The sequence below is a fragment of the Syngnathus leptorhynchus genome, chromosome 2, assembly GCF_054491065.1.
Source record: "Syngnathus leptorhynchus isolate UIUO chromosome 2, UIUO_Slep, whole genome shotgun sequence".
Taxonomy (NCBI): Eukaryota; Metazoa; Chordata; class Actinopteri; order Syngnathiformes; family Syngnathidae; genus Syngnathus; species Syngnathus leptorhynchus.
The window spans coordinates 13,671,107-13,697,966 of record NC_141196.1 but is presented as its reverse complement, the minus strand read 5'-3'; the positions used below and the strand labels follow the sequence as shown (position 1 = coordinate 13,697,966).

Here is a 26,860-nt window from a genome sequence, read left to right as displayed (position 1 = left end):
CTTCTGTATGAATTACATGTATTTTTTAAAAATCCAACCAATACTGAAAGCAAAGGAAGAAAACTTTGACAAATGGGTAGTGAAACTATTCCACATGAGCACATCATATGCAAGAGACAAAGAGGAAAATATTTTTTAAGCTTCCTAAAGAAGGTTAAGCTCTGTTGTAGGTGTTCATATTTTGACCAGTTGGGGGCAGCAATGCAGTCTTCCGGAAATCAGGAAGAAGAAGTTCCGGTTGTGGCGGCAATGAAAGGAGAGCGTGCTATCTTCGACTAAATGATAATATTTCAAAGCGCTCATCAGCTGCTCTCTACGCCATTGTAAAAACAAAACGAGCCTACTACCGTCATCAGAAGTATTTTTTAAGCCTTGACCAGGACGATGTCTTTGGTTTGTGCAAGTAAGTGACTTGAAGTTCTAAAGATTGGCGTTGCAAACTAGCTGTGCAATCGCGCTAACGCTGTTAGCTAAATTAGCTAACGTTAGCGACCATGCACTGCCGCCAATTGCGTGCGTAGCAAGCTCCGACATATTCTTGCCGAATCAAGTAACTGCTATGTGTGATTATTTTTTTTTGTCTTCAGTCTCCAACGAGTTACCAGAGCACCCGTGCGTCTCTCCGGTTTCCAACCAAGTGTTTGAGCGCCGGCTCATCGAGAAGTACATCGTAGAAAATGGGACAGATCCGATAAATGGGCAGCCTCTGTCCGAGGAACAACTTGTAGACATTAAAGGTAAATATTGCCTGCAAAGTCTGCTTTATTGTCAACTTCTCCACATGTCTCACAAAGAGATCGAAATTGCGTTCAACTATCCCACGGTGATACTAATTTTTGATCATGCACTCTTAAGGCATCTATCAAAAATATGTGCAAGTACTAAGTAACTCGTAATAGGTGCAAAGCCGCGCTATTCATTTTTAGATCCCCCCCGCTTTTCTATTACAATTGCTTCGCATGGTGTTTGTGCAAGACTGACATTTTGTACTTCTCTGCCAGTCTCCCATCCTGTTAGACCAAAGGTACCATCGGCTACAAGCATTCCCGCCATTCTAAAATCACTTCAAGATGAGTGGGTAAGTCTTTAAATGATACACGACTCAAAATTATGTAGAGATCTGAAATGCACATTGTGCCATATATATTGAAACCAACTGGCCACGCGATCAAAAGTTCATAAGGGGTTAAATTGTGTTTTTACGTCAAGGTATATAAACAAAACTGATTTATGAAAATTGAATGTCATTTTGGTACGGTATGGGAGGAAAAGGGATTATCTCAAAAACAAAGATGTATTATAAGATGTGAGTTAATGTTTATATGATACTTATTGTAGTGAGAATTGGAAATAAATGACCTTTAGGTAAACATATTTCATATGTTTTCTTGTCTTGTAGGATGCTGTTATGCTTCATAGCTTCACTTTGAGGCAGCAGCTGCAGACGACTCGCCAAGAGCTCTCACACGCTCTCTATCAACACGATGCCGCATGCAGAGTCATTGCTCGACTCACCAAAGAGGTCGCTGCAGCTAGAGAAGGTCGGTTGATAGCAGCTTGTGTGACAAGGTCTTTAAAACATATCAATGTGGGTGAGTTAATTTGTCTATTTTTCTTTTCCATAGCTCTTGCCACTCTCAAACCTCAGGCTGGGCTGATTACACCTCAGGCAGCTCCTGCCTCCCAGGCAGCTGCAGTGGTGAGCTTTTTATTCAGATTCATCTGACTCGTGAGTTGTGTAAAGGTGGAGCAAAATGTTCATTCCTGTCTGGCAGGGTCCTGCTGGAGAGCCTATGGAGATTAGTGAACAAGTTGGCATGACTCCAGAGATCATCCAGAAGGTACTGTCAGCGGAATCTTTAAGGCGCGTTTTCCTATGGGTCAATTTACGTAAGCAGCCTTGGAACTTAAGTGTTTTATTAATTTTGCAGCTTCAAGACAAAGCCACAATTCTTACCACAGAGAGAAAGAAGGTATGGGGGGGGGTGTTAACCGTCATATTTAAAAATAATAATAATAATTTTTGTGAAGTTCTCTCAACTTGATTGTCTTTTGTCCAGAGAGGAAAAACTGTTCCAGAGGAGCTGGTTAGATCAGAAGATCTTGGCAGATACCGCCAAGTGGCCTCTCATGCTGTAAGTGTTTATAGGTGATGAAAGCCGATTATTTGGAGTCCACTGTAGGGCCTTGATGCTTTACCACACTGACTCGTGTTACTGCAGTGACTCGCTCGCATTGCTCTGTAGAAACAAGTTGGGGGCGATGACATATTGGTTCTGTTTTCAGGGTCTTCACAGTGCCAGTGTGCCAGGTATTCTTGCTCTGGATCTGTGTCCCTCGGACACCAACAAAGTCCTCACTGGTAAGCTAATTTCATGTCTAGAAATTGCTTTGATCCAATTAGTTTCCAAGGGACCTTGACATTGATGCAATTGTTGTTGGTCCATTCCTCTAGGTGGCGCTGACAAAAACGTGGTTGTGTTTAACAAGACTGAGGAACAGATTGTGGCAACGCTGAAGGGTCACACCAAGAAGGTCACCTCTGTCATCTACCATCCATCCCAGGTTGCTTAGTCTTTCCCTGTCTTTTTCTCATTGTAATGTTGACCACCCTGTAATAATTGTAGTTTTCTTTTCCTCCTCCAGTCTGTGGTTTTCTCTGCATCTCCCGACACCACCATCCGCGTGTGGTCGGTCACCGGGGGCAACTGTGTCCAGGTGGTGCGTGCTCACGAGGCAGGTGTCACTGGACTGTCCCTGCATGCTACTGGGGACTACCTGCTCAGCTCCTCTGAGGATCAGGTATGTGTGCAGTTTCAGTCAAAAAAAGAAGATCACTGATGTGACTAACATGACCTCATAGCAGCATTAATTTATGCCGATTTGGCTTTGTTTTCCTCATTGTTCTTGTGCAGTACTGGGCCTTCTCTGACATCCAAACTGGCCAGGTCCTCACAAAGGTCACCGATGAAAGTGCCGGCTGTGGTAAGCGTCAGCGTGTGTTGGGCATTTTTAATCGAGGAGCTCATTTCCTTGTGCTCACACGTACCCTTGGCTCTCCTCTGCCACAGCACTCACCTGTGCTCAGTTCCACCCCGATGGTCTCATCTTTGGTACTGGAACTGCTGACTCCCAGATCAAGATCTGGGACCTGAAGGAGCGTACCAACGTGGCCAACTTCCCTGGTCACTCGGGCCCCGTCACCTCCATCGCTTTCTCTGAGAACGGATACTATCTGGCTACAGGTGTCAACTTCTTACAGTTTTTATTTTTTATTATTTCTTTGTCAAAATGTCTGCCATTGCCATCTGCTGCTCGTTCGGGACCCTTTTCATCAGCTTTACTTCTCTGTTTTTGTAATCTAGGTGCACAGGACAGTTCTCTGAAACTCTGGGATCTGAGAAAACTGAAGAACTTCAAGACAATCACACTGGACAACAACTATGAGGTGCGTAAATAATAAGACTTCAGCCATGAAGTCATCACTCTCTTTTTTTCTTCTTGCACACAACTATGTTCTCTAAGGAATTTTCCCATGAAAGGGGATGCCTGTCAAATGAGCCCTCTAAATGGTTTGATTGAAAAGTGATGACAAACATGTCTTGCACTCTTTGATAACGTTGTGTTGATGGCAACATCATTTAAACATTCCAGTCTGTTTGCAATGTTTTCATTTCCCATGTCTTGCTTTTGCAGGTGAAGTCCCTCGTGTTTGACCAGAGTGGTACCTACCTAGCTGTGGGAGGGTCCGACATCCGCGTCTACATCTGCAAACAGTGGTCCGAGGTCCTCAATTTCACAGGTGAGGTCCCACTTGCCATCGTGTTACGAAATGTGTTACATTTGTGTCTGTTCCAGACATTGATTTGTTTTTTTGTCACGTCTGTAGATCACACAGGTTTGGTGAGCGGAGTGGCCTTCGGAGAGAATGCTCGTTTCCTGAGCTCTGCGGGAATGGACCGAAGTCTGAAGTTTTACAGTTTGTAGAAAAGCAAAAATTGATAATGACATGAGGAAACAACTGAGGTAGACCAGAGACTGTGGATACATACTTGGCATAGACCTATAATTTCTACTTTGAAAGAACATCGCCAACTCTGCTTATTTCATTTATGAGTCCTCGTGCATGAAACAAAAGTTGATCAAGTATCTATTTGAAAGCTCAGCATCATAATTCCAATACCGTTTATGCAGTGTCAGCCCCTGCATCATGTTGTTTTATTTTTTTTTTATAGCACCTCTGATTTTAAACAGTTGTATTTTCTGTGTGTTTGTGTGTAGCAGTTGGGAGGCTAGGGCCATAGGTCATCATAAGTCAAATTCTTTGTCTAGTTAAAATAGTTTGAAAGTCTATCTGTAGTCAAACAATTGCAGAGAAGGAAGATGGTGTATTAAATTCTTGCCCTTCCCTCATTTCATTTCCTACTTTGCATTGGGAATTTTGTTCATGTTTTTGTTGACTGTCTAATCAAATGTGTATATCTCACAATGTGCTCTTTTACAGTAAAATATCTTTTGTATGCCATTGGAAAATACCAAATTATTCACAATACTGAAAAAATCCTGTACGTCAGTGCATTCTTATTTTTCAAATTTAAAATATGATGGTTACTATCACGAAACAATAAAAATCTGCTCACATCTTGCCTTGATGTTAGGTTATAGTTATGTTCTTTGGCATTGAATTAAGGCACAAATTGTGCTTTGCACAGCCAAGTTGCTCAACAAGGACAGTATTGTACTCGCATAATTGAAGTCAGTAACAATTTGCCTTCAATTAAAATTAAAAGTAATCCAAGGCAGCGCCATAAAGGAAAAAACAACCTCCTGACTGATGACTCTCAAAACGGTGTCTGGAATAAACCGTTGTGTTTATTAGAAGGCATTTATTAAGTGGTGCTGAGTCAAGCCTTTCTCTGCAAATCCAACACTATTTCATAGATCTACAATATATGTAAAATCATATGTATATTTGCAATCGTCTTTAATCTTAATTGCATTGCATGTCTTGCTGTGCAATTTGCAGTTTTGCGTTAAAGTTTTTGGGGGGTGCAATCAAATTTCAGTCCCTATTCTCCTGCAAACGTAATCTGCCTTCAGCATCCCGAGTGCTGGCATTACACATCGCTAGAATGTCTCATTCGGTTTTCAATCAATGATCGTCCTGTCAATCCATGTATAATTAAAGTATCTGTACATGTGTTCATATTTGTATTTATACTGTATATATTCATATAAGATCCTATTTGTCCAAACTATTTGACTAGACGCAACATTGTTGACAATTTTATGAAGTTTATTATTTATTGTTACTGTTCATTTATTTCTTATTTCTTTTAAGACAATGTGTGGGTAGATGAATGGAGAAATCTAATCTCAGGCAGGCAGTTTTGCATACAAAGATTTTCGTGCGCATTTGATTCAACCACGTGATGAATATTTTATTTCGCAGGTTTTGAACATTACGGTAAAAAAATGGCGGTCGCATGTCGTGGCGGGCGCCTCTTGGAGTCACGTGAGATTGGAGTAACGTGACTTTCCCAAACGGGAAGTGTGAGTCAAATCACTCAAGTTGCTATCAACGAGACGCCAGCAGCCTCGACGCGGTGGGGACGGCGACATTTATGACAAAAGTGCTTCGAGACCGGCAGTGTTGAACGACAAGAAACGGGTGAGCGAGACATTCTAAACTTTCTTTGTCTGTGAGATAATATAAAGTGCAGAGGTTTGTCTATGAGTAGTTGTGGCTTGAAACGTTAACAAACGTAAATTACAAGCCATTGTAACGAAATCTATTTCCTACAAATGATGCACCGACGAGAATTTTTTTGTTGATTACTTTATAAGGTTCCGTCTCAGTTTCAATTGGTTCGGCGTGACAGAAAACAACTGACCCAGTTGACGTATGAGTCATGACAGAGGACTAAAGAAGCCTTGAGTTTCTTTCTTTTTCTTTTTTTCTATAAATATAATAAAACTCTGCATGGCATGATATTGGTTGCACTCACTGTTAGCATTTTGTTATACGAAAGGACAAAATCGAGTTAAAAGTCAAATATTCGAAAATCACTGCACTCATCAAAGATTTGCTAACTTGTCCATCCCTATGTTAAACAGCAGTCTCAAATATTTTAAGTGTAACAAAATTTGAAAGTTGGTTTAGTTTGACGAATCTCAGAAGAGCGTTTATAGGCATGAAGTGAAAATCCTTAAGATTTCAGACAGCTCTTTATGCAAGAGTGGAATATTTTGATTACACTAAGGGGAACTTTGTGCTTCCCCTTTGACACTTAATTAAGTTATGTCTACTCCACTCTGTTCTTAAATGGAATTTCTCATTTTTGATGAACAACAGATGTGTTGATCCTGTATTTTGGTAAATTTAAGGGAGTACAGATGCTGAAATGTAAGAGGAAGAGGGAGAATAATACAGTAACAGTATTTGGATTTCATGACTTCCCACCACTGCTAAAAGTACTTTTGAAAAAGCAATTTTTTTGTCCCCCTCCTGTCCGTGACTAACTCAGCTGTCCCTAAAACCTCGCGTAAAGGGCCAAGTTTGCCAAACTTGTTGGATGTGACATTGAATGAGATTGTTTGGTTTTGTTGTTGTGCAGGCAGCCATGGGCGCCATGTTCCGCAGCCAGGAGGTGTGCCTGGTGCAGCTCTTCCTCCAGTCTGGGTCGGCCTACAACTGTGTCAGCGAATTGGGGGAGCTGGGCTTGGTGGAGTTCAGAGATGTGAGCCACACTCGCCACATGGGAGGGAGACGAGAGTCATACAGCTAGCCTCGTGAACTGTCATGCACTGTACAGATTAATTAAATTTTCTCTCTATGTGTCTTAGTCCTATCCTGTTCTCGGCCTGCTACACACACAGTCCGCTTCATTTTATTTCCTCTTTCAAGTGTTCAAATTGGACCCTCACTAGTTATTATTATGTAGTGCTAATCTATTTGCTATGACGCATCATGTGTAGATCCCAAGATGCTGGATTTGATTCACCCATCAGTAATATTTTCCTCTTCCCTTGTGACTTAACCCATTCTTCCTCTTTCCGCTGCTTTTTTTTAGTTAAATCCTAACGTGAATGCCTTTCAAAGGAAATTTGTTGGTGAGGTGAGACGATGTGAAGAGCTTGAGAAAACATTTTGTGAGTATTTGTCTGTTCTCTTTTCAACTTACACACTAATAATAGTGCTGATATTACCACCATTCTTTTATTGGGTCTTACTAGATTGCAGTGGCAGGTCATGTTTTTCACCCCTGACCCAATCTTCCTCTTAATACCACGATTACGAAGCCATTAATATGAGCCGAGACGCAATATAACATCACACAACTGTGCCACATGCATCGAATGGAGCAGTTCCAATTCACTATTTATCTAATAAGATGACAAAATCGTGCAACATTTAAATAAACTACATCATCATGATTATATGCTTATTATAAAAATATTTTGATGCCTTCACATCGCTACAGATGTGTTCTGTCTGTTTGAAATCTACTTCACTCTCCTAAGTAACGTGATCCGTTTTGTTTGCGCTTCAGCCTTCCTAGAGCAGGAGATCAATCGATCCCTGTCCCCTCCATTGAAGGGGCCCCTTCCCCCTCCTTGTCCGACGCCTTCAGCCCCCCAGCCCCGCGAGCTCATCACCATAGAGGAGGAAAGCGAGAGGCTGGCCAGAGAGCTACGAGAGGTGAGCTGAAACACCTCGCCATATGTTTTGATATCAAGAAGAAAGAAAATCTTGAATTGTACTCTTATTCTTGTATGTTTCTATTCTAACCTAAGGTATCCAGAAACAGAGACAGTCTTCGAGCGCAGCTGACCCAGCTGTGCCAGTACAGAGGAGTGCTGACCAGAGCACACTCTCTTACAACCTCGCAGGTGATGACTGCATGATCCACGCCTTCTGTCATCGTTATCAAATCACATGCGACACTAACGAATGGTTGTTTCTTTTTGGATCTCTCCCAGGCGCCCCTGTCTATCCTGGAAAACCAAAGTCTGTTTGACAACCACCGCGATGTCCACCTGAGGTACATGTTGTCATCTAAATAGCATAAAGTAAAGTAAAGCACCCTTTCCTCAACATTTTTTTTTGTCTCTCTCCACCGTTCTTTTAATACCCGTTAAGCATTTCTCCACCGTGCACTTTGTATCTCCTGCCCCGTCCTCGGACAAACGGTTATGTTTTGTTGATTTTTTTTTTTTTATAGTCAATACATAACAAATAATACTGTTGCTGCAAGCAATTGCTTCAGCAGCGTTTGCTTTCGATGCTCAAGTTATCGTTCATGGCCAATGAATGTGTGCTCTTGAACAAATGCACAAAACATTAAAGCAGTGCTGGACATTTGGGGAGAATGCTAAGGCTGAGAATGAGCCAACCCTTTTCCATCTTAGACCTAATACTGCCTCTGGCGATGAAAATGCCACCGCCTACTACTGTAGTGGATGTGCAATTACACTTTATTTGACCAGTTAACATGTTTCCTCGCGTCATGCGCCTCGGCATCAAGCAGGTGCACACCACCCTTTCAGAGAGAACCACATAAACTAATGATAAACACCTAAACAGATGTGACATTGTTTTCCTGATTTATGATTGAGAAACAAAAGGCTGATGTCATTGATTGTATTATTGAACTCTTTCAGTTTTGTCGCGGGAGTGGTCCACCCCTGGAGGGTACCCTCATTTGAGCGCCTGCTGTGGCGAGCGTGCCGTGGTTACATCATTGTGGATTTCAGAGAAATGGAGGATCGTCTCGAGCACCCAGACACAGTAGGAACAGGGATACGGGAAACTGTAGTTATCTCTGACTTTGTGTTCTAACGGGAATTGATTTCATCTGCAGGGTGAGATGGTGCAGTGGACGGTCTTCCTCATTTCGTACTGGGGGGACCAGATAGGACAGAAAGTGAAGAAGATTTGCGACTGGTGGGTACATCTGCCCCTCTTTTCCTTTCGGCATCTACGGCACAGAGCTTATTAATCCTCTGTGTTTACTTTGCGGCAAGCTTCCGCACGCAGACGTTTACGTATCCTGAGAACACAGCTGAAAGAGAGGAGATTCTCCAAGGACTTCAAGGCAGAATCGAAGATATCCAATCTGTACGTGTCAAGAAAATGGTTGTCGTTTCAAATGTATTTCTGAGTACCTGTCATGTTCTGAAATTAAAAAGGCTGGTACATATTCTAACACCATATTCAAATTGATGCAGGTTTTTATGATTGATTTCAGAAAGGACTGATTTTAGCTCATAAAAGAATATGAGTAGCAAGCAACTGTTTGAGCAGATTGACTTTTGTTGTTTTCTCCCCGAAGGTGTTGTCTCAGACCGAGGCCTTCCTGCAGCAGCTCCTCGTGCGGGCGGTGGCTGTGCTGCCCCAGTGGAAGGTACGCGTCCAGAAGTGCAAGGCGGTCCAAATGGTCCTGAACCTCTGCAGTCCCTCCGTCACTGACAAGTGCCTGATCGCTGAGGCGTGGTGTCCCGTGGCCAAGCTGCCTGAGCTGCAGAGCGCCCTGAGAGAGGGAGGGGTGAGACATCAGTTGAAACTCGCGGCCCCTCCACGGATAAACACCAAACTGAATCAAACGCCTGCATTCTCCTCAGAGGAAAAGCGGCAGTGGCGTTGACTCCTTCTACAACCGCTTGGCTTCATCCACCGCTCCGCCTACCCTGTTTCCGCTCAACTCTTTCACCGCTGGTTTCCAGAACATTGTGGATGCTTACGGCGTGGCGAGCTACCGGGAGGTCAATCCAGGTACATCGCCATAAAGCATCGCTATCACTGAGCCGTCATTTCTAAGTCTGTTCTCATGTTTCGTCTCCCTTATGTCTCCATAGCAATGTACACCATAATTACATTCCCCTTCCTGTTTGCTGTGATGTTTGGGGATGTGGGTCATGGTCTGCTAATGACCCTGGCCGGCCTTTGGATGGTTCTCGAGGAGAACGACCCTAAGATGAGAAGTAGCAATAATGAGGTACACTAAAGTTTGGGGAGTTATGATCCTTTGCGTGGGTAATTCTTTTTGCCGAAGGCTAAAATTTGAGTACATATCCCAAAACACATCCCTTTTTGGGTTTTCAGATCTGGAAGATGATGTTTGGAGGTCGGTATCTGATTCTGCTGATGGGACTCTTCTCCATCTACACGGGAGCCATTTACAACGAGTGCTTCAGTCGGGGGCTCAGCATCTTCAGTTCAGGGTGGCACGTGGGTCCAATGTTTGAGAAAAACATTTGGAAGTAAGGTGTTTTTTTTATTTTTACATGTATATACGATCTTACAACCTATGTCTTTCTATGTTGTTTATATTTGCTGCCTTTTCTATAGTTCGTCCGTTCTGGCAGGGAACAACTTTTTGTCTATGGATCCCGTTGTGCCCGGTGTCTTTACCAGTCCTTATCCATTCGGCATTGACCCGGTACGACTGTCAAATGTGTAGATCGGGTTTCGTTCCCGCAGGCTTTGCCTCAATTGATTTTCTTTTCTATTGTGTCATGGTTAGATTTGGGGGTTGGCCAACAACAAGCTAACCTTCCTCAATTCGTACAAGATGAAGATGTCTGTTATCATTGGCATCATCCACATGACCTTTGGAGTCTCTTTGTCATTCTTCAACTACGTGTAAGTCACCATCCAAACACCCCAGCGACCACTCTCTCCTACCTCCGTTGTACTGACCCCGACGTGTTCTAAATGACGTCCAGGCACTTTGGCAAGTGTAGCAGCGTGTTCCTTGTGCTGATCCCAGAGCTGTTCTTCATGCTGTGTCTGTTTGGATACTTGGTGTTTATGGTGGTCTTCAAGTGGATTGCTTACACTCCCGCCCAGTCCAAAGTGGCCCCCAGTATCCTCATCCATTTTATAGACATGTTCCTCTTCGCAGAAAATGGAGACAACCCACCACTTTATACGGGACAGGTATGTGTGTCTTAAAGTATGTCAACCTTTTCTTTTTGTTTTACAGCACATTTTTGAGTCGCACAGCTTAGGTATCACTTGACTTGAGTATCCTAAAAACGGACTTTTTAGTGCTGGTAGTTTCCTAAAAGCCCTTTGCATGAGCAACAAAACCGCATTCAGTACATTTGGGGGACCTAGAAAATTCACCCACGACCAAGTCGCTGTAAGGCAAGCACTTAGGACAATGTTGTTTTGATTGATGCAGGCTATCGTTCAGAAAGTGCTGGTGGTGCTGGCGCTCTGCTCTGTTCCCGTCCTTCTGCTCGGGAAACCACTACTGGAATACAGCACACACAAGGGGAGAAGGCGTCAGCTGGTGAGTATGTCTACCTGTGGCTTGAACCCTTTGACCTCAGGCGGGTCCATTTTGTGTGAAGAATTTCTGTCCCCCCCCCCCCTGCAGCATTTGCAAGAAGACAGACACCCGCTGATGGTGGACGACGGCGGCGCCAACGCCCGGGATGGGGACGCGGACCAAAGAGGTTCTGTTGGGGAGGAGGTGAGGGCAGAAGTCTTTTTTTTGCACGACAGGTATATTTCATCTTTTAGAACTGTTTGTTTTCAAGCATTCATTTAGATACCGTTGCATTGATGGTAACATCATGTAATCATGAGCAAACAAAACAATGATGTGGTTTTAGTCAGGGGTCTTAACAGCTGATTCGTGTCAGTTATGTATTTGAGCAGCTTTGGACATGGGACATAGGGAAGATGGTCTCAAGTTTCATTTAGTATCAAATTAAAATACCTTATATTTAACTTAGCTCAAGCTTTAGGAATTCTATGAAATAATTAAGTTAACTTTTGTACTTGCCCCATTACAGTACATTTGTTAATTACAGGCCAATTGCATTGAACTCATAACTATGATACATTTGCATTTGGATTAGTTGTGGAACTGTTTGTTTTTTTAGCAATCTATTAACACTATTAACTTAAATTTTTAGCTTCAGTGTTGATGTTCAAGTTGTGCATAATATTACAATAGTAATTTGAGTTTTAGGGACTGTTTTAACTTCATTGGGATAGTTGTACTATTGCTGTTTGTTTTATATGTTGGTCTTGATAACAGAATGAAGCCGTTGCACAAATGTTGTTTTTTGATCTGCAGGAGTTTGATGCTGCAGACGCGTTCATGCATCAGGCCATCCACACCATCGAATACTGCCTGGGCTGCATCTCCAACACTGCCTCCTATCTGCGACTCTGGGCTCTCAGTCTGGCACACGCACGTTAGTCACACCCGCACCAAGTTGGCGCGTACACAAACCACACTCGCACTCAGACTTCCTCTTAAAAAAGACACTTCTCTGTTGTCTGTGAATTATTCAACCACATATGAGTTGGAATTTCCATGCAGTGAAGATCAGCTGACTGAGGTTGTTTGTCCCCACAGAGCTGTCAGAGGTGTTGTGGGTCATGGTGATGCGTATTGCCCTGAGATGGCAGGGCTACGTGGGCTCTGCAGTTCTCTTTGTAGTCTTCGCTTTCTTTGCTGTGTTGACCATCTCCATCCTGCTGATTATGGAGGGCCTCTCGGCTTTCCTGCACGCACTCCGTCTGCACTGGTAAATCACTGGTTCCCCCACACACACACTCTTATTTTGTTGTCTGTCTGACTCATTTAATCCATATTTGTCATGCTTTAACTCGGATTAGAGGCTATAAGATGTCACTTTGGTGTCAGAAAAATAATTTGCAACAAATTGTCACATCAGTTTTCTTTTTTTTTTTTTTTTTTAAAGTGTATGCCCACATATGGTGACCAGGATACTAAATTACTCCTCCCTGGCATAGCTTTGGGCAAATTTGAAAGGTCTGATTTGATTTGCTGTATCACATAAATCTGACATCCCTGCATGAGTGCAGCATTTGTAGCTCTCTCCCTCTCGATGACCTCGGCAAAACATAAGGTGTGCAACTTGTGGTTAAATAACGGCTTTTTAAAAAAGATATATATTTATATATATATAAATGAATTGCTATTGTCCGTTCCAACTTTAGTTTCAGAGAAACAGAAAACAAATCAAATGATTCCGGTCATGTCTGTTTTTGAAATGAGCCCCAAATGAGCTTCTCTATTTTTGCGGCCATATTGTTTACGGAAGCACTGCGCATCAGTGTTCGTTTCGATTGAACCTGTTGTGAATACTTGGTTTTGGAATGTTAAAATAATATTCATAAGTCAAATGATAATCCTGTGGCAATTAGAGGTGCACATGGCATTTCTATTTTAAATAATATAAAGGGGTCAAAAGACCCAGAATGTTTGAGTAACCCTGCTTCAAGTTAGACAATCGAATAGACATGCTTTATGTTCCTATGTGTCTAAAGCAGAGCTGGATGTCATCGTCTTTAAAATGGTGTGGCCATTGAATGTTTTTCTTCCAGGGTGGAGTTCCAGAACAAGTTCTACAGTGGCACAGGCTACAAGCTACACCCATTCTCTTTCTCATCTTTGATCAATGCATCAGCTGCCATATGAACATCATTCTGGCCAAAGAATATTTACCTCGTGGAGATTTTGGACTGCAGTGATCTGTGGACTGAGGCAGTTTAATTGCACAATGAACATGATGGTATGGACTGTTAGGGCATCATGAAAATGAAATCTAAGAATCAGTTGCATTATGTAAAAAAAATACGTTACTTAGACCCTTTTCAAATTTTATTCCATGTGTTATATAAATACATTCTAATTTTTCATTCCTAAAGATGTTATTAGTCATTGAAACTTTCACTGTGACATTTACAATGATCTTACGTTTAAAAGGGAGATTTGTGGGAATCCATGTTGAATTGGTGTGTTGAACTTTAATGAATTTATCAAATGTTAGCAGGAAATGATAAGACTCGCCCATCTGCTAAACACACCCCAACGCCGCGATTAAACAATTTAATCGTAAAACATTCGTACGAGATCTCTCGTGTGCCTTACTGAGCAAGCTAGTCAGTTGTCGGGACCACATTACCATGTGATATTTTGAACCACATCAGGACGTTATATTTTTCCCTTTGTTATGCACTGTCAAAGTGATCATATTTTGACTGAAATTAAAAGTCATTTTCTTGTGTTCCTGTATTCATGTGAGCAGTCACTTACTACAAATAATATTTCACCATTACTTTGAACAGGATTCATGCAAAAATGAACATATGGCAGTGTTACAGCCTAGTCAGATCAGTCGACCAATGAATGAACATCTTAATCAGGTATTTTCTAAATGACACAAGTTCGGAATCGGATTTTTTTTAAATGCATCATAGTGCAGTACATCGTATCTGACACTCTGCACCCGCTTTAAAAATTTTAGTTTTTTAATTTTCCTATCATAAATGACTGAATAGGACCGAAACAATCAAGATTCATGATTTTATAATAAAGAACAGGGCCTCCTCGTTTGCATGGAGTTCCATTCTTCCATTCTACAAATAAGTCTCGCTAATTACTCGTCTACCACTAATGACCAATTTAAATAAATATGAAAATCTCTGAGGCCCAAATAAAAATGAATATAACACAAGTATCAAACCCCATAACGTCGCATGACGTCATGCATTTACAACGGAACATTCGAATCTCCTTTTGTTTCCGTCAGTTCCTATTTTAAATCACGTACCCGGATCTAACGTGAATGTCAAACATGGCCCTTGTTGATACCTTACAGACTTAACGGAGTTTAAAGTATGAACGTCACGATTTGGTTTAGTTTTTTTATTCTTTAGTGACTACGCTTTAACTACTTAAATTGTAACACATTTCCATATGTGATTGTAATAGGTTTATAGCGAAAATGGTTTTGAGCCACATGAGTCGAGGGGTTCGTCTGCTGTTGGGTCAAATGGAGCGATATGCTGTGGCAACAAACCAACCAGGTAAAGTAATATGATTATATTTTCTTCATAATAAATTTGTCACGACTTAAGTGACTTTTCAAACACAATGCTTCAAATACAGACCCGATGCGACTTATTTAGCATGTGAGCATGATCCAATGTTTGTAATGGATGCAGCTCGGTGTGTGACCCAGTCGGTGACTCAGCCGGAGCCCTGCACGGCAGAAAACGAGTCAGTCAATCCGACTTTTATGAACCGAAACCCGAGGACCCTGGAGTTGATGGCCCTGGCAGTGAAGGACCGCGGCTGGAAGACAACATGGCCTCACCGCGAGTTCTACCACAGGTCAGTGTCCCCCTGCATAGTCGTCGATTCATTATTGGCTTGTGGCTTTTTGTTCTCTGTTACTCTAAATTGCCACAAGTTCATGTTATCAGGAAAGTAGTAGTTATTGTCACGGAATTGGGTATTTTTTCTTCCTCCTCTAGGTTGGTGTTTTCCCGCAGTCAGACATTTGTGACGGCACAAGTCTTCTCATGCTCCTCAGCCGACCCGGTGCTCTCATGTTCGACCAAAGAGTGGGCACTGAAGAAGGAGCTGCCCTCCACAAACTGCGTGGCGGCCTGTCAGGCCGTGGGTGAGGTGCTGGCGCATCGATGCAAGCAAGCTGGCATCACCAGGATGGTGTATAGGGCCATTCCCTGGACATATCGCTCAGATGCCGTAAGTGCGGCAATAATACTCTGGCTATTGACGTTTGTCATCATCACTGTTGACGTGTCCTGATTTTTTTTGGTTGTTGTCTTGGACAGGTTCAGTCATTCCGAGCAGCAATGAAAGCTGAAGGAATCATTCTCAGTGAACCCAGAAGGAAATACATTGGAGCCTAAATTTGGGGCTCATGTTTTGTCAAATTCATTTTCATGTTAAAATAGCCATCATGCCAATACAATGACACAATTGGGCTGCTTTACTGTGTCACCAAGTTGAATTTCCCCCAACCTTTTTCTCCTGATTCAGTGAACTACAGGGCCCAAATAGAGAAACAGCCAGCACAGATGACAGAAACCACATGCGATGGATATAACACCCCTGTTCAAATGGTCGAGGTTTGATATAAAACATTAGACCAAGAAAAATATTTGAAAAGTTTTACCACCTGTGCAACTTCATTGGAAATGAGATTGTTACAATGTATTACAGATTTTGAACAGACGTCAGGGATATCACGTTGGCCTATGTTTCTTGAGTTTGCCACTTGTGATCAATCAATAAATAGAAACAAAATGCAGGTTTTTTTATTTTCATGTGCTTGAAAACATGAGTTGCACACTGGTGTTTAACACATCATCAAAAGTGTACACTGTTTATAAAACAGTATTTATTATAATACAACTTGAAGTTGGCTCAGGATTTTGGATGTGTTGGAATATAAGGTGCAAGCATGTTAGATCAATGAGCTATTAGAGCGGGAAAACAATCAGATCAGCAGGATAAAAAGTAATGAAGCAAAGTAGAACTACTTAAGACTGAATACCTGAATGATCATTTATCACAGGCTGGTACAAAACAGCAGTTACTTATTCATGCAACATGCAAAATACCCATGATGTTACAATCCAAGCATAAGACAATTCGAAATGCATACGGTGGCATAGAAACACAATATCGTCATTCTCGGCTAGAAGGCACTCGTACAGCTGGAATAACAAAATATGCAAAACATAAATTTGACAGTGATAAAGATTTTCAATTTGACATCTTCAATGGCACATTGGAATACAGACTTAATGACAAAAGTGATGTGCACCATAAAAGTGGCTTTGACTTGGTCCATCCGTACAGTTCATAAACTCATAAAAACTTCAGTGAGTCATGTGACCCTTGAGTGGATAGAACTTTCAATTGGCTGAAGATTAAGAAAAATTGCATAGTTGATATTCTGGAGTGTTGAAATGTCGTCAAAACACTGGATGGACTAAACAGTTGATGTCGTTTAAATACTGCACAAGTACAGCAAGCAGTGAACCAACAAGACTAAAAGAATCATCCTTGCCATGTTATAAGTCCGTGCTTCCTTTGGCTTCTTTAAAAAAAAAAGAAGCTCTTTTTCCTCTTACAGCTTCAAGGTTTATCGTTCCCCACGTCCGGGAGACTGCGTGGTTCGGGCGAAAGATCCACGCAGGCGCTCTGGTGAATCAAACCCTTTCGGCCATGGCTCCGCCTTCGTTGTCGAGGCGATCGGCGTGGACTGGCAGGGAGCTTTGATAAGAAAGGACGGAGATTGGATGAGGGAGCCAAGTGACATTTATGTGCATTTTTCTATGACAGATAAGGAGGAGCTTTGGGAAATGCTACTAAATGTCCTGCGGCCCATTTTGCACAGCAAGGTGAGGTTCCTTGAACATTTGGTAAACCAGATCGATAAAGCCGCTCACCTGATTGCATCCTTTGTCTCCATCGTCGAGTTCACTGATGGACTGCATGAGGGAGAAGAGGTTCATTCTGCCGCTGCGACTCAAACTCGGAGCCTTCGGAGGAGACGACAAAAAGCGAAGAAATAAGAATGTGAGGCGGGAACTGCTGCACTTATGTGTTCAGCGTGTGTGTGTTAGTTTACAGTGATGACGACAGGTGGCGCTATCTGCCCATCTTCCTGGTTGGGATTAGGCTGCACAAAGACCTGCGAAGATTCCGGATAAGGGACATGTACGATATGCAATGTAACTCCACGATAGAAAATGGACTGATGACTACGTTTCTCATACGTGAAACGTATATCAAATGAAATTTCCCTATTGAAAGGAAGTCAAATGCAAATCGGGCATACCTCTTCCACAGACTCCTCTTTTTCATCACTGCTCTCTGGGATGTCGTCACCCTCGTCAAGTCCTTCATCCTCCTCCTCTTCCTCCTCTTCCTCCTCTTCATCCTCCTCCTCTTCATCCTCCTCCTCTTCCTCCTCATCATCTTCCTCATCCCCATCTTCCTCATCCTCATCGCCTGGCTTCTCTCCTACGTTGTCTTTGCGCTCCGATTTCTGCCTTTGGTCTTTGGACTTTCGCCTCCAGAGTAAACTGTGACGCTGCTGGCTGGAATGAAGATCAAAATGATTTCAAAACATTTTCAAGACATTATTTCACAAAGGTGGGCAAGGTGTCCACAGAGGCTCTTTCCAATTGATCAGTTATTGTAAAAGAGAAAGAAAAAAGGAGAAAGCAAATGCCTTGCTGTAATTTTGAATTGTAAAGAGACTTTGTAATGCAGCTTTGTTTGTGACCTGGCGTTGAGGATGCCATTGTAGGTCTGCAGCTGCTTCATGAAGCCGTCGTTGGGTTTGATTATGGAGCGGCAATCCCTCACATAGGCCAACGCCACATCCAGCGACCAGCGCTGCTGCTTCATGGCGTAGGCGATCACGGTGGATGACGAACGAGACACGCCCATTTTGCAGTGCACCAATACCGCCTGCCCGCTTTTCCTGCACAAGTCAACAAAAAAGTTCCAAAGACCAGAACACCAAATATTTCTAACATCTACACGGGATTTGTAGACTTTCTCCTGTGGAGGTGAATTTCTCCAGGAAATGTTTGCTGCTTTCTTGTTTTGTAGTCCGAAAGGAATTTACGGGAGCACACACATTTCCTGCTTTGTGGTTTAACAGAGCCGATTTGGTGTTTTCCAGGACTGCGATGCGGATTAACCTTGCAGTGTTGATGAAGCTGTACGTGTCGGTCCAGTGGGGGAGCAGGTCAGTGGCCTCCACGTCGTACACTCTGATGTTCATGTAGGTGAAGGATTCTGGGAAGAAGTTGTCAATCTCCCTCGTCACATTCAGAATGTAGCCCACGCTTTGGAAACAATGCCAATTTGGTGGTGAAGAAAAGCAAATGTAGGAGACGTCAGCGTTTCAAAGAAAAACAACACACTTGTTTTTCTGCAGCTCCTCAAAGTTGGCCGCGTTCCACTCGGAGCCCTGCAAAGCAAAGGGGGAAAAAAATGACAGTCGGAATGTAAAACACAGATCATACATCACGTCTCTCATTTGTAATGACGACTTAAGCGGAAGAAAGACCAGCTCGATGAATTTGACCCAGTAAAAGAAAACCAAGAATAAAATCACTCACCAGGTAAAGGTAGTCAAAAATCTTGGATGGTTTGTCCATCTGAGCCATTGTGACCAGGATCTCATTGTCAATGTACTCCTTGAACGGCCTCATGTCAAAGCCGATTCGAGTCTTCAGAGCCGTGTGGACCTACATGGGAGATGAGGGTTGGTTTTGGGAGGGAAGGATGGATGGGTTTAAAAACCACTGTCATTATTTTTCGCTTTTCTCCCTCGATCAACTAGTACCATTTTAGACGTGAGGTTATCCAGGTCTTCTGTCCTCATGATGTCCCTCAAGTGCTCCTTGATCAACCTCTCTTTCGAGGTTCTGTCTGCACTGCTGCACATGGAATACAGAGAGTCCCTTGAGACATTCCAGAAAATCCAGACGTGTATTCTGGGCTGTTTCTCAATTCTAAACAGATTGGAAGACTGAATTTCTTTCTCTTCTAATTGGGCCATCTTTACCTCTGACTGTCGCTGTCCTTCCTGACAGACTCCAAGTCATTCATGGCCTCCCACTCGTTGAGACAGAGGCGGTCCGACTCCATGTGACCTCGGTAATGCTGGGCCCACTCCAGGCCGCAGCCCGGGATCACGGCGCCTTTGACGGCCCGTTCGCAACAGCCGTGTAAAGACTGCAATACTGACCTTGAAAGAGAAGAAAAAAAAAAAAAAAGCATGGAAGTCTGTGGATTCATGAGAAACATGACTTTATGTGTTGACACTAAAACTCACCACATGGTTTGCATGGAAACCGGCTTGAAAATTCTTGTTTCTTCTGCTGATGTGACACTGAAACCACTGTGAAGTAGGAGATGCATCAAGTCCAAGAAAGATACAAAAGCGACAACGGGGGGGGAAGCGAGGAAAGCAATACGTACTGACAAATGACAATAAATACGCTGGCCCAAGAGGACAATGAATTTATTCAGCGTCAATTAGCGGCGGCTGTCGTCAAATGAAAGGAGTGAACAGCGTGTCCAGAAAGAAACGTGTAAAAAGCTGATTGACACAGTTGGAGGCGTAAGTTGTGTCACGCAAAATGTTTTCAAGCACTCGGACCACATCCTCATTATCTGAGTTAGCGCCAAATGATTTCACATGATACCAGGCTTATGTAAGCCATAGGAGCAGTTACAATTCATGGGGAATGATTCAGCTCCATAAATAGCAACATTCCTTGCTCATATGTTCCCTGGCCAGAAACTCAGTTGCATATTTCGGCCATTTGTATCGAATCACTGATTCGTTCAGTTGTTACTTCTCTCACGGGGTTGAATTTTTATTGGTACGAGTTCTTGTTGACAGTGTGATATCTTTTGTTGCCAATTTATTGAAGAATGTGAACAAGCGACACGCCATCAGAAAAATAATCCCAATTACAAAATCCCCATCCCATCTCAAATGGTAAAATATAGCAAGACGTTCGCCCTTACCCGTCTCCATCCAGATACACTTGTGTGTCGCTCCAGACGGGCATAACCAAGCCAATAGTGCAGTCATCACTGAAAACAAGCAGAAAAACATGATTTGCTGATGACGCCCAATTTGGTCTTTCTGTTGGTTGCACACACACACACACACACACACACACACACCTGTCCTGTTTAGGGAAATCCATGCCGAGCAGGATAGCCTCATCTTTGTTGGCGAGGGTGGAGACGACGATAAGATACCGGACTCGGACCGTGCTGACAGACTCCAGTTGCACGGCCTGCGCCGAGCAGAAGTTAGACGAAGGCAGGAAGTGAGGAACAACAACTCTTGTAGCACTCTATGGCTAACACAGTAAAGAACAACCAAGCAATTTACGACCAGATAACCGGTCTGACGCCAAATTGCGTGAAGAAAAAATATTGACAACTCTCACAAAGAGGCAGCACAATTTAACACCACAATAACCATTATATAATTCAACACAGACACAACTGATTGTTGTTATATTTGAAAGGACATGATTTTAAACATGGCTCTTGTATTGGAATCTATTATATTTGTAGCATTTCGAAATGAACATCTGCTTGTAATTGTCTGTATGTTAATTAAAATGTTGATATATTGTAACTAAGCAGTTGAATAACGTTCTGGCCTGCAAAGTGAAATTGGTGCCTTGTGTTTGTCTGATTACTATGTACCAACAGTTCTGTCGAGCTCGAATTATTTCAAGCAGTATTTTGGCATGCGGAAAGATGGCCACTTGTTTTTAAAGCAAATTAACTGTAAGATGAGCAAATTGATTAAAAACTGTTCAGGGGGAATTTGCAACTAAATGTATGTAGCATCCATAACATGTTTAAAGCTCATGTGACTGACCATGTACAGAAGCGATTTCACGCTATCCCTTGACAATGGATTCGTTGTTCGACACATTTTTTTGTCACTTAGCAATTCTGGAGGATAGTCGATAAATACGAGCCCTCACCAGCTTGATACTATCTTCAGGACGAAGCAGCTCAACCATGGCGTGAATGTGTCTGTGACGCTTGTCCGAGGGGCAGTCTTCTTTCTGGGAAGGTGGCGTCTCCTCTTGAAGCTCCTCTCTCTGGGCCTCATCCAGCAGGAGCACCGCTCCCTTTACGAGGGCAAAACTCTCCCTGGTGACCAATTCGACACATTATTATATTGCAACGGCTCACAAAGCCTGAGGTTTCTGTCATGGTCACAATGTAGTGGCGTCAGCATACCTTTTCTGAAATCGCCCTCTTCTCTGGGTGGTTTCATCCTTGGAAGATCAAGTAAATCACAAGAAGTTAGGCTCAGAAATTTAAAGCCAGTGTGATATTTTGAAATCAGTGTCGCAAGGCTAAATACATTTTAATGTCTGCTCTAAACTGAAGGGGTGGGGGTGTCTTGCTAAGTAATGTTTGCCAAAGCTATTAAAATGGCATTTGAACAGACTTGAAGACTGTGTCCAAATTTGGAATATAAATAGCTGGAGCGAGGGGGGGGGGAGTGTTCTGTCATTTTGAGGGTGATATGTGGTACGACGCTGATAAGACACAGTGGAAGTCTGGAGTGACGAGACAGACGTGGTGATAAATAAGTAAGGCGAGGGATACAGGGTGTTAGGAATGGATAAAAAGCCTGGAAGTGGAGTCGAATGGCAGAGAAAATAGAAACACAATACAAAAGAGAGCCATTTTTAGCCAAACCTATTAAAGGGGCTTCAGGAAAAAGGAAATGTGACACAGTAACATTACCTGTTATGTAACTGACAAGTCCAGACAGAGTCAAGAAGAGGGGGGGGGGGGAAGAAATTTAAGTGGAGGACTGGGCAGGCGAACAATGGGTATTTGGAAGAGAAAAAGGAAAAGATATAGAACACAAGTTAAGATAGCAACATGACTAGCATCTATGATAAAATATGCAGAAATGAAACGTGGACTCAAGCTTATTTGACACCTCTTGCTATTTAGATGAAGATGTGTTTAAAGATGGATGAATGCAAAAAGATGAGACAGTAAAAGCTGATGACACAGCGAGCGATTGGACGGACGGGAAGTGAACCGATTGCACCATCTCTGCTGTAATGAGTCAGCTTTGATGAAGTCACAAAATATCTGTGGAATGTTTGCTCCCTAAACCTATTTCATCCAATGAATACAAAACATTGTGATTGCACTGATATGGTGTCTTTTGTCCTAGAGCAGACTGACGTTGGAGTTCTGAAAACATATTTCTACACTAGTAAAACAAAGTGAAGTAAAGGTATAATGCAAAAATGACTGGCTTGACTACTACAAAGCGTAAAGATGACTCACCGGGGCAGCGCTGATGGAGGGGAGCCTGTGCAGAGTCAACCGAGCCATTGGACAGTGCAAGTGTCGCTCCGCTCAAGGTACTGCTGGCAAGCTAGGACAAGTTTTGCAGGTTCCTCGGGCGAAAAGCGTGGAGGCGCAGACAGCTGTACAATCGTTCCTCTGGAGAGATAAATGTATATATTGTAGCATAGGGGAAATTGTGGAGATTGCAGAAGTCAAGTGCAATTGACAGTTTCATTTTTCTTTTGCATAAGAAGTTAATGTTGTTTTTTGTTTTGTTTTGTTATTTTTGCAGTTTGGGAGCCTATTCTCCCAAAGGATGGGAAGGATGAAATCAATGTTGGTTTTTTTTTTTGCAGTTTGTGAGGAAACATATGTTTGGGTGTAAACATATATTGAAGACAAGTGGTTCAGAAATGCCCCATTTAAGAATTTAGACCTTACCGTCATTAGATTAACATGAAAAAAACAATTTAAACACAAATTTGCACTTCAAAGTTAGGTATAGATATGGTTTATAATATGAATTTTAATACTAGTACCACTACATAGTAGTAAAAAGAAAACCAAAAAAACCACAAAATAAGAATGAAAAGTCACGATCAGATCTGTTGGTTTACCATTAAAAAGCTATTTCCAAACACTGAAAATCTTGTTTATGTTAGCCTGTTGCAGCTAGCGGTAACGCATGCTACAAATGCACAGCTCTGTCAACAATAAAAAATAAAAAACAAGAAGAAAACCCAGAGAAGAAAATGCTCATCTCTTACGTTTCCAAACTGGAGTCCCAGCAGCTGTTTCCGTCTGCTGCTTGTACCCGAAAACGCGGAGGACGCTGACAGCGGCTGTGTTCCCGACCCCAGTGGTGTAACCATACGCACTTTACGTACGTAAACTACCACGGGCTACGCAAAATCCAATTTAAGAGTAAAAAAAAAAGCCTACAGTATTTTATGTATCACCAGCTAACAAATTTATAATACACTAAATACACACAAAAATACATATGAACCCAACCGTTTGTATATTTGAGGCAAGATTAACGTCTCGAATCAAATCGCTTTTAGAATTTTACGTAAGGAGGTGCCCACTTCCGGCGAGCGTGTCCAGAAGAGTCCGTTGTCAAAGGTTATACATTAACTAGCCGAAATTGGACCGAATACGAGATACTTATAAATCGTGCGCTGTTATAAAGGTCTTGATTCACATTTCTGGTTGAGTAGGATGAAAGCAGTTAAGAAACTTATGAAAGTTTACGTAACCCGGCAGCTCCCACCAGATGGGATGAAGATTCTGTCAACGTCTGGAGTGTATGTATATTTGGATTATGCCTTGTTTGATTATTATTATTATTTTTTGACAGGATTACCTGTAAATGCATGCCCACTAACTACCCTTTCGCTTTCAAATAGGTTACTGTAGTTTAGCAATCAGTTCTAGCCTTCTTCCGATGCACAAAACAATGCACTTGACTTGCAGTTCATAGTGGAATGATCTATCATCTTATATTGTCATGCACACAGGTGTGAAGTTAGTTTGTGGGACTCCGAAGGTCCTGTGCCACGAGCAGAGCTTCTCAAAGGCGTGAAAGGGGCCCACGGTGTCCTGTGTCTGCTGTCAGATAAAATTGATGCTGAGGTTCTAGATGCTGCAGGTACTTCTTTTGACTTAAGTCACCAAACTGACTTCATTCGACCAAAGGTTTTGCACTGCTAAATGCTTTCAGTTTTAAGCCCTGCAACATTATTTCCAATGTAATACTCGTTGTAATCATTTGAATGTGAGCAAATAATGTTGCTGTCTCAAAAGATGGAGTCTGTACCAAAAGTCTGATATGATTTAGAGAAAGGTGAAGCTTTGCAGTGTCAATTGCTGAGCAAGTTAACCTGCTTACACAAAGAGCAAAGCCATCCGTCTGTCGGCACAATATATGAAAGGAAATAGAAAAAAGGAAGTGTCAGAGTGACTTTTGAGACACCCTGTATGTTTCAAATACCAAGCCACTGCTATGTTCTAAATCACAGGAGCCAACTTGAAAGTAATCAGCACTTTTTCCGTGGGATTCGACCACTTGGCTCTTGATGAAATAAAGAAACGGTCAGAAACTCTGTCGATAAAACAGTCCATTTGCATATAAGAGGAGATTGCTGACCTGAGTTTCGGTTGTTTTTTTCACAGTGGCATACGTGTCGGCTACACTCCCGACGTCCTGACTGACGCTACAGCTGAACTGACTGTTGCCCTTCTTTTGGCCACAGCTCGCAGATTACCTGAAGCAGTGGAAGAAGTGAAAAAGCAAGTGTACTCGAAAGAGTTTGCCTGCATGAATTTTTGAGAATTATACTGACAATTATTATTCAGCAGCAGAAGCGAAGAATATTTTCGCTGGCACAAAGTGCTGCAAGAAATTCCCTTAAATAGAGAGAGGAATCAGAAACCGGTTCTTACTACATATCCCAAAGAATGATTGGTTTGCTCAAGAATTTGTGATTATCCAAGCAAAATTAATTTCTTTAACAGTGGCGGTTGGAGTTCGTGGACGCCACTCTGGATGTGTGGATATGGCCTCTCAGGCAGCACGGTGGGAATCATCGGACTGGGACGCATCGGTGAGGCTCCCTTCCTTCCGTGACTTATCATCCAAATTGCAGGACTGAATGATGGCCAGTTTGGACGGACTGCCTGAACGTTTTGTAATAATTGCGTTCAGGGATGGCGTTTGCCCGGCGCATCATGCCGTTTGGAGTGAAACGCCTGCTCTACACCGGGAGGACAGCCAAAGCTGATGCCGCTGAGTTCAATGGCGAGTTTGGTGAGAGAACAAATGAGCTATCAACACAAAAGATGATTTAGAGCAGAATACTGTTGGTTTGTCCACACACAAAAATATTTCTCGACAAAATGTGTGGCAAATAAACTTTGATCCCCTCTCTGGCCGTTTGTCGCAGTTCCTCTGGACGCACTTTTGACTGAGAGTGACTTCATAGTGGTTTTGTGCTCGCTGACGCCAGAGACTCAGGGCTTGTGCGATAAGGCCTTCTTCAGCAAGATGAAAAACACTGCTGTCTTCATCAACGCAAGCAGGTAGATTGTAAAGAAAATATAGACGCTTCTTGAGCGTCGACAGTGAAATATTTCCGTTATATTTGGAGCTAATTGATGAGACAAAAGATCTCGTCTTCATATTTTCTCATCTGTTTCCATGATGATGAATGACCAAAAAATGCCTTTGTCTTATGTCGGATTTTGAGCCATTTTCCAATATTCCTTTGTTGTAGGAACTGTTTAAAGAACCTGTCCGATACTTGGACATGTTTCAATATCGCTTAAAACACGATCTGCACAGTAAACACCGGCCTTTGTGCATTGCTTTTTGTATCTTCAGTATAACAAAATGGACTTAATCCACCTCCTTTGTCTCTCAAGGGGTGCTATCGTGAACCAAGAGGATCTGTACGAGGCTCTGACTCATGGAGAAATTGCTGCGGCCGGCTTGGATGTAACAACCCCCGAGCCAATCCCTACAAACCACCCGCTTCTTACACTCAAAAACTGTGGTAAGCAAAGAGTGTTATACAATTTAGATGTGTCTATGTCTGCTTCCTCTTTTAGTCAATTCTTCTTTCGCACCATGCCTGGCTTTTGCATAGTGGTTTTGCCGCACATCGGCAGCGCCACCTACTCCACAAGAGGGGTCATGGCTTCCTTGGCAGCCCAAAACCTGCTGGGGGGTTTACAAGACACACAAATGCCCAGTGAACTCACCTTCTAGAACCACAAACTGACCGGCCGTCATGCCTTTCAGCTGCTACTTGGATGCTGCAGTGAGTACATTTCGTGATATCAATTGGAGACCAGATTGAATTGAAATTGAATTACACAAGCTCTGAAATGATCTTTACACATGATATCTGTACAAACCTGTTAAGAGCACTTTGAAAAAACTAGGAATCACTGATTCGCTATCTGCCTTTTTACTAAACTAGCATTCTAAATAAATAAATGTCGGAGCTGTTTACGTTGAATGTGAACTTCCAATTCCAGTTGGTAGTGTGCATGACTTTATTTTTCTGAGAATAAATAGTTTTGATTAGTTTGAATTTAAAGCTGTTTGTGCCCACTGCAGTCTTGATATGCTTCATTGTCAGTGAATTCACATACATAAT

At 42.5% G+C, this 26,860-nt stretch overlaps 5 protein-coding genes across 8 annotated transcripts; 4 read left to right on the top strand and 1 right to left on the bottom strand.

Moving 5' to 3' along the window:
- The first annotated feature begins 208 nt into the window (after positions 1 to 208).
- On the top strand, positions 209 to 4,652 carry prpf19 (pre-mRNA processing factor 19). The gene is made up of 16 exons (XM_085906327.1): positions 209 to 403; positions 588 to 737; positions 1,002 to 1,078; positions 1,400 to 1,541; positions 1,626 to 1,699; positions 1,776 to 1,841; positions 1,932 to 1,973; positions 2,061 to 2,135; positions 2,287 to 2,362; positions 2,456 to 2,565; positions 2,647 to 2,802; positions 2,916 to 2,985; positions 3,072 to 3,245; positions 3,366 to 3,448; positions 3,697 to 3,802; positions 3,890 to 4,652. Exons 1-16 carry the CDS (start codon positions 385 to 387, stop codon positions 3,985 to 3,987), a joined length of 1,518 nt encoding a protein of 505 aa, XP_085762453.1. The 5' UTR covers positions 209 to 384; the 3' UTR covers positions 3,988 to 4,652.
- An 849-nt stretch (positions 4,653 to 5,501) lies between these two features.
- Positions 5,502 to 14,066, top strand: LOC147060866 (V-type proton ATPase 116 kDa subunit a 3-like). The gene is made up of 21 exons (XM_085905797.1): positions 5,502 to 5,671; positions 6,618 to 6,740; positions 7,074 to 7,152; positions 7,554 to 7,702; positions 7,798 to 7,893; positions 7,984 to 8,045; positions 8,665 to 8,791; positions 8,865 to 8,947; positions 9,028 to 9,121; positions 9,336 to 9,548; positions 9,625 to 9,775; positions 9,859 to 9,998; positions 10,106 to 10,263; positions 10,352 to 10,442; positions 10,527 to 10,645; positions 10,729 to 10,942; positions 11,190 to 11,300; positions 11,388 to 11,483; positions 12,096 to 12,216; positions 12,381 to 12,552; positions 13,376 to 14,066. Exons 2-21 carry the CDS (start codon positions 6,624 to 6,626, stop codon positions 13,467 to 13,469), a joined length of 2,487 nt encoding a protein of 828 aa, XP_085761923.1. The 5' UTR covers positions 5,502 to 5,671; positions 6,618 to 6,623; the 3' UTR covers positions 13,470 to 14,066.
- Positions 14,067 to 14,552: 486 nt separating this feature from the next.
- Positions 14,553 to 16,109, top strand: mrpl18 (mitochondrial ribosomal protein L18). The gene is made up of 5 exons (XM_085936072.1): positions 14,553 to 14,669; positions 14,766 to 14,860; positions 14,999 to 15,167; positions 15,311 to 15,545; positions 15,635 to 16,109. The coding sequence occupies exons 2-5, from the start codon at positions 14,779 to 14,781 to the stop codon at positions 15,710 to 15,712; spliced, it is 564 nt and encodes a 187-aa protein (XP_085792198.1). The 5' UTR covers positions 14,553 to 14,669; positions 14,766 to 14,778; the 3' UTR covers positions 15,713 to 16,109.
- Positions 16,105 to 23,808, bottom strand: LOC147060864 (protein phosphatase Slingshot homolog 3). Of its 4 annotated transcripts, none has more exons than XM_085936015.1 (17): positions 23,465 to 23,803; positions 22,695 to 22,853; positions 21,618 to 21,655; positions 21,356 to 21,527; positions 20,532 to 20,647; positions 20,370 to 20,438; positions 19,669 to 19,734; positions 19,399 to 19,581; positions 19,177 to 19,267; positions 18,950 to 19,078; positions 18,752 to 18,798; positions 18,527 to 18,673; positions 18,103 to 18,303; positions 17,653 to 17,914; positions 17,443 to 17,505; positions 17,261 to 17,353; positions 16,105 to 17,084 (listed from the first exon to the last, which is right to left on the bottom strand). In XM_085936015.1, the coding sequence occupies exons 2-17, from the start codon at positions 22,740 to 22,742 to the stop codon at positions 16,947 to 16,949; spliced, it is 1,863 nt and encodes a 620-aa protein (XP_085792141.1). In that variant the 5' UTR covers positions 22,743 to 22,853; positions 23,465 to 23,803; the 3' UTR covers positions 16,105 to 16,946. The 4 variants fall into 4 exon arrangements, with proteins under 4 accessions (XP_085792141.1, XP_085792133.1, XP_085792123.1 ...); XM_085936007.1 differs by having other exon boundaries at positions 19,177 to 19,270; positions 23,465 to 23,801; XM_085935997.1 differs by having other exon boundaries at positions 20,370 to 20,647; positions 23,465 to 23,808.
- On the top strand, positions 23,747 to 26,852 carry grhpra (glyoxylate reductase/hydroxypyruvate reductase a). Its single transcript, XM_085936059.1, has 9 exons — positions 23,747 to 24,004; positions 24,218 to 24,348; positions 24,719 to 24,791; positions 24,873 to 24,989; positions 25,215 to 25,303; positions 25,405 to 25,506; positions 25,643 to 25,778; positions 26,121 to 26,251; positions 26,345 to 26,852. The coding sequence occupies exons 1-9, from the start codon at positions 23,919 to 23,921 to the stop codon at positions 26,464 to 26,466; spliced, it is 987 nt and encodes a 328-aa protein (XP_085792185.1). The 5' UTR covers positions 23,747 to 23,918; the 3' UTR covers positions 26,467 to 26,852.
- Positions 26,853 to 26,860: the final 8 nt, after the last annotated feature.